A 12,924-nucleotide genomic window follows, 5' to 3' on the forward strand; every position below is an offset into this window, starting at 1 on the left:
GGGCTAGACTGGAAGACTCCCGACCGGTCCAGCGCCGTGGAGAGGGTGACATTAAAATCCCCAACCCAGATAACGGCTGCAGGACCGCAAGAGGAAATCAGATGCCAGATGTGGTGGAAGAAGTCGGGGTCGTCAGAGTTCGGTCCATACACCGCAGCGATGGTAACCGGTTGCGCTAGCAAGAGGCCATGTAAGAACACATATCTACCCTCAGGGTCTACGCAGGCATTGGAGGTCTGCCAAGGGAGGCCGCGGCGCAGCAAAATGGAGACCCCTCTAGCATAGGAGTATGTCGAGGAGTGGGTTCCCCCCCCAATAGCGCACCTGAAGCCTGGAAACAGAGCTGGGAAGTAGATGGGTTTCCTGCACTAGACAGACGTCCACGCAGTGGCGTTGTAAATGAGCATGGGTTAGGCGGGCCTTTGCTATAGTCATTCAGGCCTCGGACATTCCATGTCCAACACTTCAAGTTAGCCAGGAGGGAATCCAAAGAGGGAGACACTGCCTGAGGAGCGCAGCAGGGAGACTAGCCAGGCTGCACAGCCGGGGACCGCGGAGCAGACTGGCGATCCAATGAAGGAAGCATGACAGCCTGCAGCCCAATGGAAAACAAGCCAGTCCAGGGGAGGCAGAGTCGCGCACCTAGGGAGCAGAGGACTAGGGCTGTGACAGGCACGCCACTGTGATGCCGCAAACGGAAGAGATTCAGAAAAGGGGGTGGTGATGGACAGAGTATCTGAATTAAACAGAACACTCATACCCAGTCAAGAGATCAGGGCTTGATCCATCACCGTTTTTTAGCTCACTGCACCATCCCAGCTCAGAACCTGGCTACATGCAAATTAGTCTGTCCCAGTGCATCATGGGAACAGGGTAGACCAAACTACCAAGCCAATTCTTATACTGGGAAGGAAACAAGCTTCCGGGGACCGGTTTCTGGCATTACAGCCGTCTTCGGCCCGGCTTACTTGAATCCTGATGGTGCAATGAGCAAGGGACTCACATCTGAGTATACCCTTCCACGCTTATGGTGGACAAAACGATTCAGAAAAGGGGGTGGTGATGGACAGAGTATCTGAATTAAAGAGAACACTCACCACCCCCTTTTCTGAATCGTTTTTGACCACTATAGGTGTGGCAGGGTATACTCAGACATGAGTCCCTTTCTCACTGCACCATCAGGATTCAAGCAAGCCGGGCCGAAGACGGCTGAAATGCCAGAAACCGGTCCCCGGTAGCTTGTCTCCTTTCTGGTGAAGAATTGGCTTGGTAGTTTAGTCTGCCCTGTTCCCATGATGCACTGGGCCAGGGACAGACTGATTTGCATATAGCCAGGTTCTGAGCTGGGATGGTGCAGTGAGATAAATAACGGTGATGGATCAAGCCCTGATCTTTGGAATGGGTAAGAGTGGTCTGCTTAATTCAGACACTCTGTTCATCACCACCCCCTTTTCTGAATCGCAAACGGAAGAGGGCCAAGCCATCGCCGCAGCGTGCGGGCGCCGGACCATATCGGGGAGCACCCCGCGCCAGATGCAAAAGAACAGAATTGCAAGCACAGCATGGCATATATGATGTAGCATACACAGCTAAACAGAGGCAACTAGTCAGGTCCCCCCCCCCCCCATCCCCTTCCCGCTACAATCCATTCATCGCAGAGCAAAGGGAGAAATAACCTCAAACATGGCATAGCAGCAGCAACAGAACAGCTGGTAACACAGAGCATCCTTAAGAGAGCAGCGCGACAAAGCCACAATACTATCAAGAGAACAAAACCACCCACCCAACCCCATAATTCAGAGATAACCTCAGACATATCATGGTAGGAGCTTCAGAGCGTGCCAGACAATGCGATAGAACCACAATTTCGACAAAGGAACAAGACCATAAGGTCGCAGACCGAGGTCCACTCGGAACAGAACAAGCAGAAAGCCCCCCCACTCCAACCCCCCAATCAGGTTGAGAAACCCCCCACCCCACCCCAGGGACCCAGAACTTGGACAGGGCAACAAAACCATAGAGTTGGGAATCATCCCTGGTGGGGCATGGCAGGAGTCATCGAACACCCCCGCGGTGAGGCAGGGTGGCCAAGCTGGAGAAGGGCAGCAGCCTTTTGGCGAGCGAAAGCAGTATGTCCACACTACCCAGGCACCCCAAGCATATGCAAAGGTAAAGTCTACCTGTGGGAGAAGGAAAAACAGAATAAAAACGGCAGCGCACGGCATTGGCATACCATCTTAGGATACATTATACACTACGCAATAAAAGGGGGAGGCCCCAGAAATGGCAGGAATGAAAAAGAGGGGGGGGGACGAGACCCTCCCCCGGTCAGCAAAGGAGGAGCAAATGGCAACAGCGAACATAGAGAACATCATGTAGCCTGTAAAGCTCATCAGTCATTGTCACTCAGCTGGTTGGTGGCCTCACGTGAAGATCCGGCGGGGCAGTGTCTGGATTCCTTGTCCACGCGCTTGGCGAAAGCGAGAGCCTCCCTTGGGTCAGGGAAATCAACGTTTTAGTGCCTTGGCGAACCCTCAGTTTTGCCGGATAAGCCAAAGAGTAGGACACTTCGTGTTTCTGGAGGATTTTCTTGGCTGGTAGGAATTCTCTCCTCGCGGCTTGCACTGACATGGTGTAGTCGGGCTAGAATGAAAGAGTGTTGTCCTGGTGGGTGATGGTGCCTTTGTCCCTGGCCGCCCGGAGGATGGCATTACGGTCGCGGAAATTCAATATTTTGGCCACAATGGGGCACGCCAGGATGAGGGCGCGGCCCCAGTGAGCGATGCGCTCGCTCCACCACAAAGAAGGATGAGAGGACGTCGCCAAATAGCTCTCTGAGGAGGTTCTGCATGTAGTCCTCCGAGATATTTGTGGATTCAGGAAGGCCAGTCAGGCGGAGGTTGCTCCGATGGGAGCGCGCCTTCAAGTCCTCGTTCTTCTCGCGAATAACAGCCAGTATTTTGTCCATCTGGAGCAATTTCTGTCTATCCTGGGTGGCAGCGTCCTCGGCGTTCGAGACCCTGGTTTCGACGTGTAGGAGCCGATTGTCATGAGAGTCCACCCGGGTCTTAACTGAGTCGAGGCGAGCTGAGAGCTGCTCAAGTTGAGAAGCAATGCCGGTAACTGCTGATTTCACCTCCAGCATAATTGCCTTGAGATCGTCATCTCGACCAGGGAGAGCATCTGGAACCCCGCCAGAGTCCGTCGCCTCAGGGCCTGCGCCATCTTGGCGGGAGGACCTGCGCAGGTCAAAGGCGATTTTGGGCTGCTTGGGATCCGACTTGCCCATGTTGGGACCGATCGCTGTGGGGCCGGCAGGCAACAGGAGATGAGTCAGGGCCCAAGATGGGATAAGAGGCGCAGGAGGATCAAGATAGCGACCAGGGAACCCAGGAAACAGTCAAAGCCACCAAGCACCAGCAACCGCGAGTTCGTGCAGGTGAGTAAAAGAAGAGCCAGTCTGGCAAGGCCAATCGTCTCAGGGGCGCCAGGGGGTTAAGGGCGGGAGCACTGAAGAGTGTCCAGATAGGGGCGGGTATGGACCCCCAGATAGCGTCCTCATTGACCAGCGCAGGCCCAGCATCCAGGTCGACAGCCTCCGGACCTGGTAAGTCCGCGGCAGAAATGCAGCGACAGTCTCCACCACCGAAGGAGGCCTCAGGGCCAATACACCAGGGGTGGGGACTCTCCCCACTGCACGAGGGGCCCACCAGTCACAGAAGGACGAGGCAGAATTTGATGGGGAGGCCCACAGACAGAGATGACGCTTGGCGAAGTCGGTGCAGCCCAGAAGCTGTGGGGCCAGAAAGCTGGGTTCCAAGCAGGACAGTACCAGCGTCACCGATGGAGGCTTCTACGCGAGAGCCAAGCCAAAGACGGGCCGTAGGATGCAGCCAGAGGGGAGAAGATGCCGGCTGGTGCCCCCCACTGCGCCGATGATGTGGTGCTGCGTCGCCTCACAGGAGGATTGGAGCACGGAGCTAAAGGCCTCACCCGGGGGTGCCCGCAGCCGCCGGAGCCGCCGCACCGCCCCAGCCGGAAGCGTGCCAGAACCCAGCTGCCCGCACACAGCGGCGGCAGGACCCCCCAGCCCAACGGGGCCCAGAGGCTCGAGCCCCACGAAGGGAGGCACGAACCAGACGGGGCCCAGGACCACCGCCGCCCTACCCCGACAGGCCCGCACCGGGACCCGGCCGCCGATCAGGGCCGAAGCAGGCACTAGGCCCCAGGCAGGCCGCAACACCCAAGAAGCCCACAGTCCCCCCCCTCCCTCCCCCCCCCCACAGCCCCCCCCCCAGGGGTGCCACTCACCGGAGGGCGAAAGATGTTCCGCCACGGGCGCCTCTCCAGCGCCACAAATGGAGTGGCGGAGGGCACGAGGCCCGGCCTCAGCTCCAGCCCAGTGGCCCAGATCTCGGCCTCAGGAGCTCCGGAATAAACAGGAGAGGCAGCAGCAAATTCCAAACGTCCCCACGATCAGGTAGGCGGTGCAGTAGGGCAGCAAACGTTGATTAGGCTGCAGGATACTAAAGTATTAAAAGGTTGGCCGGCAGAGCCCACTCAAGGTGCGGCCATCTTGCAGCTGACCAAGCCACGCCCCTGGGCTATGCCAATGCTTTCTGGAACTGCCGGTGCTCAGCACTGGCAAGACCTGAGCCACTTAACGCCCTGATGACTGGCACTTAACATCAGGTAACAGGTACTGAATGACTGCGAGTGTTCCATTTGAGCACCGATTTTGATTACACCTTTACAAAGAAGTGAACGAGGTATTGGGGATAGCCACAAAGATGTTCTAATTTGGACTGCAAGTGTTACTACAATTCTTTGTACTGTGCCTCACTCACTTAAGCCATATTGTTTATTTCTTGTGATAGCGTTTTCTGTTATTCAGGCCACTATACATGAGATAATTCCCTCTGCTTTATGTCCTGTGCACGGTTATCAGATATCTATCACTGACATATCACGTCAGCAAGGGGTTTAAGTAGGCCGGGTCCTGCTGGTGCTCAACACCAAAAGTTCTAAAAAGCAGGTGCAACAATTGTCCAATTTTGCCCTCACCCTCACAGTTCTCAATATAAGAAGCTGACAGTGCCCATCTGAAGATCTGCCCACTGCCTCCTGGTATCAACATGAAAATAGAAAACAGGCAATGCTCAAAAATACATGCTGATTTAGTGACAGGAGGTTTATTTAGTTTGCAACAACCAGGAACTCATTTGTGTAAATCAGTAAAATGACTGGGCAATAAAAATAAATGCAGAGCGTGTTTGCATAGTTATACTCATTTCAATGACAAACATTTTTTTTTAAAAAGACGCAACATAGTTTCTTCAACTAGAAAGAAAATGCCCTACAAAATCGTTTTTGCTGGTGTAAATCCTGAAACTAACATTGAAGAGGCTAGAAAAAGAAAGGGAGCCAGGCTCTGTGCGTGCCACAAGCACCAAAACGCCTAGGTTCTAGTAAAACTAGGGTAGAAGGAGAGAGAAGCAGCGCGGGTGGAAGGAGAGAGAAGCAGCGCGGGTGGAAGGAGAGAGAAGCAGCGCGGGTGGAAGGAGAGAGAAGCAGCGCGGGAGGGACACAGAGGTAGCGGAAGGGAGAGAAGAGTCGACAGGTGGGACGGGAGGCACTGAGGTAGTGGGAGGGAGAGAAACAGAGCTGAAGGAAGCGCCCAGAAGGTGCATTAATTATTCACAGTGGCAGGTGCCCGCTCTGAGCTCATTTTAATAACTCCGCCATCAAAAGGCGAACGCGCGCAGATATAATCTGAGGCCGAGCTGGAGTTAATCTAATAGTACACAGTGATTTATATCTTTCCCAATAATCCAATGGAGAGGGAAAATAAAGCGGAGGGCTGCAGCAGGCAGGGTAATCAGAGAGATAGCTCTGCGATGACTGAGCACACTGCACTCACCTGTACAGCGTAAAATGCACATTCGGGGACAAATGTGCAGGTCGGGAAGCTTTTGATCACAGAGAGCACAACACATGGAGCTGCGGTGCGCTGGGAAGGCAAAGAGAAACACAAGTCACACGAGGACATGCTCCTCTGAGGGGTGCCAGGAGTCCCGGTTTTGAGGGGAAAGTCCTGGTTTTTCGTCATATCTCCCGGTAGATTTTGCTAAATTCAGCCATGTCCCATTTTTGAGAGGGTCGATTGAAGACAGAATGAGGCAACCTTTATTGTTCTAATGCACGGTCACTAGCCATTTCACAACTCAATTTAATTAACGCAGAGGAGGCGGGCTGCACGAAGCGTGCGATGGGTAACAAATGGCATAGTAATATGGGGGTTCTCGTGCACCATGTAAATACCTCTCGTTTTTACTGAATAACGGCTGCAAGAAACCTGAGTCCATTCGGCTGGGAAAGTCAGTGGTGGCACAGCATGCCTAGTGAGGAAGGCAGAGCTCTACAGTACAGCGGGACAGGGTTGTCGCATTAAACCAAAGAGAAAGCGAAAGAGAAAACGTGCACCCCAAAGCTGCATATAGGAGATCATTGCTCATCAGGGTGGCGATGGAAGTTATTATGCAGGGCACCAGGAGAAGAAGAAACAAGTGTTGGCCGCGAGCAAAAAGAAATGTGCGACCGCGACTAGATGTTGTGTGACGCGAGTGGTGCGCGAGCACAAAGGGAGAGAGGAAAGCCAGATGGCGCCTCTGCGCTGTGCAGGGCCGCGAAAGTGACCATGATGCACTTAATGACCTGTGACAGAGGAAAGACAGGTGGCACCTGCACGCCTGCGTAACCGCAAGCTTGAGGCCACCAAAAGTCTGTGGTAGAACTTTCAAAGCCCGCTTACTAAATGTCTCGTCGAGCAACGCATGCTCTGGCTCAGGCAAGACCTAAAAATATGCCAGACCTGGGGAGTTACAGGACACACACACTGCCACTTCACAATAAAAGTTACATGGGAGCACAGATACACAGACATGAGCACTCTAAATGTTGACGAAGGACACGAGCCACTACCTTGATCAAAGCCACAAAACTACCAAGGTGAATTGCCAGACTACATAAAATATAATAATACAATTTAAAAAAACAGCTGCATAGAACATTTTTCAAACTACAAATAAACCGTTTCTCAAAAGTCCCACCAAAGCCATGCTCCCCAAAACAAATTTTGATTCCTCTCTTCTATGCGGCCAAGCATCTCTTTAGATCCCCAAAACAGTTTAATTTAAGAACATTTGGAATTTGGCTGAGATACTGAACCGGGGCCCAATGCACAAAGTCTCACAGTTCTGTAGAACTGGGGGAGTAAACTAGGAGTGAAGGTCTGTACATCTGTCGCAACTTTCAAAGTAGGGCAGCCAATTTTAATCTACCGGTATTTGATGGGGACCTAAATTATCTTTAAAAACTAAAGTATAGAGAAAAATCACTTTAGGGAAAACCAGAATTAAGAATCTGATCAACAGTGATTTCCATACTGGACAAGAAGACCAAGCCAGCCCACTTTAATGGTTATGTGTGGACAACCCTTCTTGAAGCCTCAGGGAATTGGTCAGCAGCACCATTCTTCAATCATTGCTTGCTACAGGGCAACTTGTGTCACTGCTGGCTTGAGAAAAAGGATTGATTTTAGGAGTGTCTCAACACCTCTCGGGGGAAAAAAGACCTCGGGCCTTGGAGCCCATGAGTTTGCTCCTTAGGTTAAAGGCCGTCAGGGTGACAATTGTGAAAAGCAGGATTTTTTTCCCAGATAGATGTGTTCTATCACTGGTGCTTGATCTTCAGCATCCACCAGAATATTCCAAACAGAAAAGCACGTTTACATTGTATGACTGCCCACACGTATGTGTATAGTGTCAGTCTGGTTAAAGGTGAACTCCCCATAGAATCACTAGTTGAATAGCTGAACGCATAGCAATGACTTCGTATTAAACAGAATAGAGCTGGATGTACTTTTAGAGTTTCTAAACTGTACAATATGTTATTCTGGTTTAAAAATCCCGTCTTCCCACTTGACAAAACTGTGTGATCCACGGCCCATCACTTCACTATCATTTTGCTTAGCCATACAATACGAGAGCACAACGAAGTAATTCAGCGCAGGATAAAATCCTCACGTACATGGTTAATGTAAACAACCGTGCAAACATTTAATAGCAATATAGCCTATAGAAATAAATAACATGACAAACTGGCATTTTGAATAACGTGTCAATGCCGTCTGGTCGTGGGAATTTTTGCCAAAGTTTCTTTTTTTTAAACTATTACTTTCAGTGAATGTCGTTCAATTATATGAATGTATTTAAGATGCTGAGAAATATTTTTTTCATTTTAGACGACATTTTTTAATGTGCTACCTCGTGTACGTCTTTCGATGGCTCATGCTGTGACTCGTGGAGTCAAGCATGGGAGTTTCATAAACCTTATAGAAATCCAAAACTATTGAAAAACATGGGGGCAATGACGTGTCGTTTATTTGTCTAACATTTGCTGTGATCTCAAATACCAACCAAATTAGTTCCATGTCTTAAGGAAATCAGCCGGGCTTCCCAATGCGAGGTCTGCTCTCCTTAATGTGCATTTAAACCTATAGCCATGTATTGGTTTTATTCGACATTAGGATGTTTTTTCAAATATATAGTGTTCTTTTAACTAGACTATGCTTGTGTTGTGTGCACATACAAACTAATGTTTTAACTTGTGAAGATTGTACTCAGACTTGAGCAACAAAATAGAGGATTTTCGCTCGTGATGTGTATGCCACTTCCTGACACATTGCTTTCTGTAACAATGTTATGCTTTGTCTTCGCTTTTTAGTCAATCCCGTATTTTCAGAAGACTTGGCTCGCACAGCCCCTACCACATCCTTCCGGAAATCTTTAGTAAAATGATGACGCGGGGTTGTTGAGAATTAAGTGACAACAAAGTTGAGGGAGAAACTTGCTTAGTTACAGCGAGTCGAAACGCAGACGTCAGGTATGAAGTACGGGCGAAAAATAAAAGTTATTGCCATCTCCCTTCTGGCGCTGTTCAACATCTGGGCTGACCAGTTACAACCCACACTAAATGACACGTTATCGACTGCCTCCATGCACGCGGGCGGACAGAGCAGTAAACATCTCACATGGCCTCCCATTGATGTGGCAGCAGATTCAACAGAGGGTGCCTGGAAGCCCGAGGCGGGTTTCAAGGAGCAGATAGGGCTTTAATGAGTGAAAAGAACGTCCCAGCGGCGACCAACAAGAAAGCAAGGAAAGTCGCTTCCATGCACTCACAGTTAACTCAAACCTCGCAAAGTAATACCGCACACACGCCCAACGAGGATTAAAGCATAAAAACACGAGAAAAAGGGGGTCTGCCGCCCCGCTCGCGCCCCTCCTCCACGCAGCCGCCCTCGGGTGGGTGCCAGGGCGGCTCCACGCTGTGCTCAGGGGCAGCGGAGGGTTCGAGGAAGCGCCGTGACTAAAGGCAGGCCAAGGCGGTGGGGGAAGGGAGCATCCGCGAGGAGAGCCGTGCTATGTCGGTGGGGAGCTCCATACTAACTTCTTCCGCGGGTGCTGGGGGACGGTGAGGCGGCAGCGGTTACAGAAACAAACGTGTTGCATCCCCAAATGCGCGGACCACATGACGATGTACACACACGGGACCGAGTTGGAGCCACGAAGTTAGCTAGTGCCATTATTTGTAGTTTTGTGGGAAGTCGATGTTTGAAACAAGGAGGAAAATAAGCTGTTTTTCCATGTTTTTTCCCCTTGGGGGTGTTGGGGAACCTCTCCTCATTACCATCGCCCTGTAGCCCCGCGGCGCACTCACCGCTGCTGTAGCTTCTGCTCCGGTGCATCCTCCAGGCGGCGGCGGCAGGGAGCCCCTGCTCTCCCCCGGGCCTGGGCCGGTGTAAGCTCACCCGGAGGCTCCGGAGCAGCCCGCGCGGCAGGAAGAGAGCCATGGTCCGCCCCGGTATCCCTGCGCTGACCTCTCCGGAGCGAGGAACGCAGCGCTCTCCCACCGCCACGCTGCCCGGCTCGCGCCAGAGTCGGAGCAGTCCCCTCCCTCCTTGGGTCCGGCCAACCCCTATCCACGGGGGACCAGGGCAACCAGCTCCCACCCACCGCTCCGCCGGGCCCCCCTCTCCCAGCAGGTCTTGTTTTATTTTATTTATGCGTTTCCATATAGCGCGGACTTTACCCGAAGGCGTCAGAGCGCTTCACAAAGGAACAGAACATTACAAATGAACAAATTACAAAAGCAGACGATAAGTTACATGTAGTAAACGGGACAATTGTGAGCAAACAAAATACATGAGGTAGCAAACAGTGCAATACAGGAGGAAAGAGTGACAGGTGTGCAGGTTTCAAGAGAAAATAAAGTACATTTAGAGGTAATATACTGCAACATATGCTAGACAGAGGCACAAGAACAAACGTTACGTAGGCAATCATGGGTGTAGGAGACACTAAATTTCGGGGGGGGGGGGGGGGCAGGGACAACCTTGTGGACTTTCCAGTGACCCTATACAAATTTCCCATTGTGCGAGACCGTACACGTGTTAAACGTATACAATCGCATAGTTATGTAGAGAAATATTGAGAAAGGCAGGCAAGTAGTCACAGTCTGCAAGTATGCTTTATTTTTATTTACATTCACGATAAAGACCAAATGGGAAAAAAATATGTATATGAATCTTGCATCTTCATGCACCGAGAAAACAAAGGCGGGACTAAAAAAGGAATAATTAACTAAACGCTCTCGGCGACATTCCTACATCTCAAAATGCAATCAGACACATTAGAAATTGTTTTTCTTGCTGCAGGAATCTGTTTCAAAATTATGAACTTTATTATGAAAAGCCAAATAATTTCTTGCGCCGTTCATTGCAGAGGACAAATTATTTCGCTATTCTATGCAGGTCAACTGAGTCCATCATCTCTTTATGTATGTTGCATTGTTTTTTTTAAAAAAACGCTTTTCTTCTGGGGAAACATTTTTTGAGTGCAACTTGCTTCAAACAAATAATAGAAAGCTGCCTATCGGATAACTTGTGTTATTCTCCAATGAAGCAGCCTTGGGGTTCCGGTGATATTTACTCCCCTCCACCTGGCCTCGATGCATACTTGGAGGAAAGATTGAAGTGTCTGTGGATAATGTGGCTACTAAAATGATTGAATTGGACTGTACCCCATCGCCTACAACCATTGTAACAACTCTAGCTATGGAAAGGTGGAAGACCAAGGGGGAGGGGTTGTACCAAAATGCCCAGGTTGCCAATGTCCAGAGGAAACCCTTGGCCATTTTTTATTTGCCTGTTCAGCATACAAATCCGTTAGGGCTAAATGGTTGAAACCTGTATGCAGGGAGTTGGGTGTAAAAGATCATAGGTCAGCCCTCCGTATCATCACAACCAATACTGTTTCCATGTATATCATTTGTGGGGTGGCAAAATATCTGGGGGGTGCTTGGATAATACTCTCTAGACTGTTGGGTAACGTATAAAAACTTTTTATAAGTAAACATTGTTTTAACATTGTTTTTACCTTGTTATTTTTAAATTGCCATTTGCTGCTCTGGATGTAACTGTAGTACTTTGGATGGATTGTTTTTATATATTTGTATGTTTGTACTTTTATGATAAATCTATCAAATAAAGTATTACAAGACAAGACAAGATAGGCAGGCAAGTAGTCACAGTCTGCAAGTATGCTTTATTTTTATTTACATTCACAATAAAGACCAAATGGTAAAAAAATATGTATATGAATCTTGCATCTTCATGCACCGAGAAAACAAAGGCGGGACAAAAAAAGGAATAATAAACTAAACGCTCTTGGCGACATTCCTACATCTCAAAATGCAATCAGACACATTAGAAATTGTTTTTCTTGCTGCAGGAATCTGTTTCAAAATTATGAACTTTATTATGAAAAGCCAAATAATTTCTTGCGCCGTTCATTGCAGAGGACAAATTATTTCGCTATTCTATGCAGGTCAACTGAGTACATCATCTCTTTATGTATGTTGCATTGTTTTTTTTAAAAAAAACGCTTTTCTTCTGGGGAAACATTTTTTGAGTGCAACTTGCTTCAAACAAATAATAGAAAGCTGCCTATCGGATAACATGTGTTATTCTCCAATGAAGCGGCCTTGGGGTTCCGGTGATATTTACTCCCCTCCACCTGGCCTCGATGCATACTTGGAGGAAAGATTGAAGTGTCTGTGGATAATGTGGCTACTAAAATGATTGAATTGGACTGTACCCCATCGCCTACAACCATTGTAACAACTCTAGCTATGGAAAGGTGGCAGACCAAGGGGGGGGGATTGTACCAAAATGCCCAGGTTGCCAATGTCCAGAGGAAACCCTTGGCCATTTCTTATTTGCCTGTTCAGCATACAAATCCGTTAGGGCTAAATGGTTGAAACCTGTATGCAGGGAGTTGGGTGTAAAAGATCATAGGTCAGCCCTCCGTATCACCACAACCAATACTGTTTCCATGTATATCATTTGTGGGGTGGCAAAATATCTGGGGGGTGCTTGGATAATACGCTCTAGACTGTTGGGTAACGTATAAAAACTTTTTATAAGTAAACATTGTTTTAACATTGTTTTTACCTTGTTTTTAAATTGCCATTTGCGGCTCTGGATGTAACTGTAGTACTTTGGATGGATTGTTTTTATATATTTGTATGTTTGTACTTTTATGATAAATCTATCGAATAAAGTATTACAAGACAAGACAAGAAAGGCAGGCAAGTAGTCACAGTCTGCAAGTATGCTTTATTTTTATTTACATTCACAATAAAGACCAAATGTGAAAAAAAAATATATATGAATCTTGCATCTTCATGCACCGAGAAAACAAAGGCGGGACAAAAAAAGGAATAATAAACTAAACGCTCTTGGCGACATTCCTACATCTCAAAATGCAATCAGACACATTAGAAATTGTTTTTCTTGCTGCA

The 12,924-nt window shown here is 48.9% G+C and overlaps 1 protein-coding gene across 1 annotated transcript in view; it reads right to left on the reverse strand.

Annotated features, from left to right (window-relative positions):
* NME4 (NME/NM23 nucleoside diphosphate kinase 4) overlaps window positions 1-10,090 on the reverse strand; it is a 106,653-nt gene extending 96,563 nt beyond the window's left edge. Inside the window, exon 1 of the mRNA XM_086941188.1 lies at window positions 9,781-10,090. Within this exon, the coding sequence (XP_086797314.1) occupies window positions 9,781-9,913 (133 nt within the window). The 5' untranslated portion in view covers window positions 9,914-10,090. The remainder of the gene's footprint in view (window positions 1-9,780) is intronic.
* Between the last annotated feature and the right edge of the window lie 2,834 nt (window positions 10,091-12,924).

Source organism: Lissotriton vulgaris, chromosome 10, assembly GCF_964263255.1.
Source record: "Lissotriton vulgaris chromosome 10, aLisVul1.2, whole genome shotgun sequence".
Classification (NCBI taxonomy): domain Eukaryota; kingdom Metazoa; phylum Chordata; class Amphibia; order Caudata; family Salamandridae; genus Lissotriton; species Lissotriton vulgaris.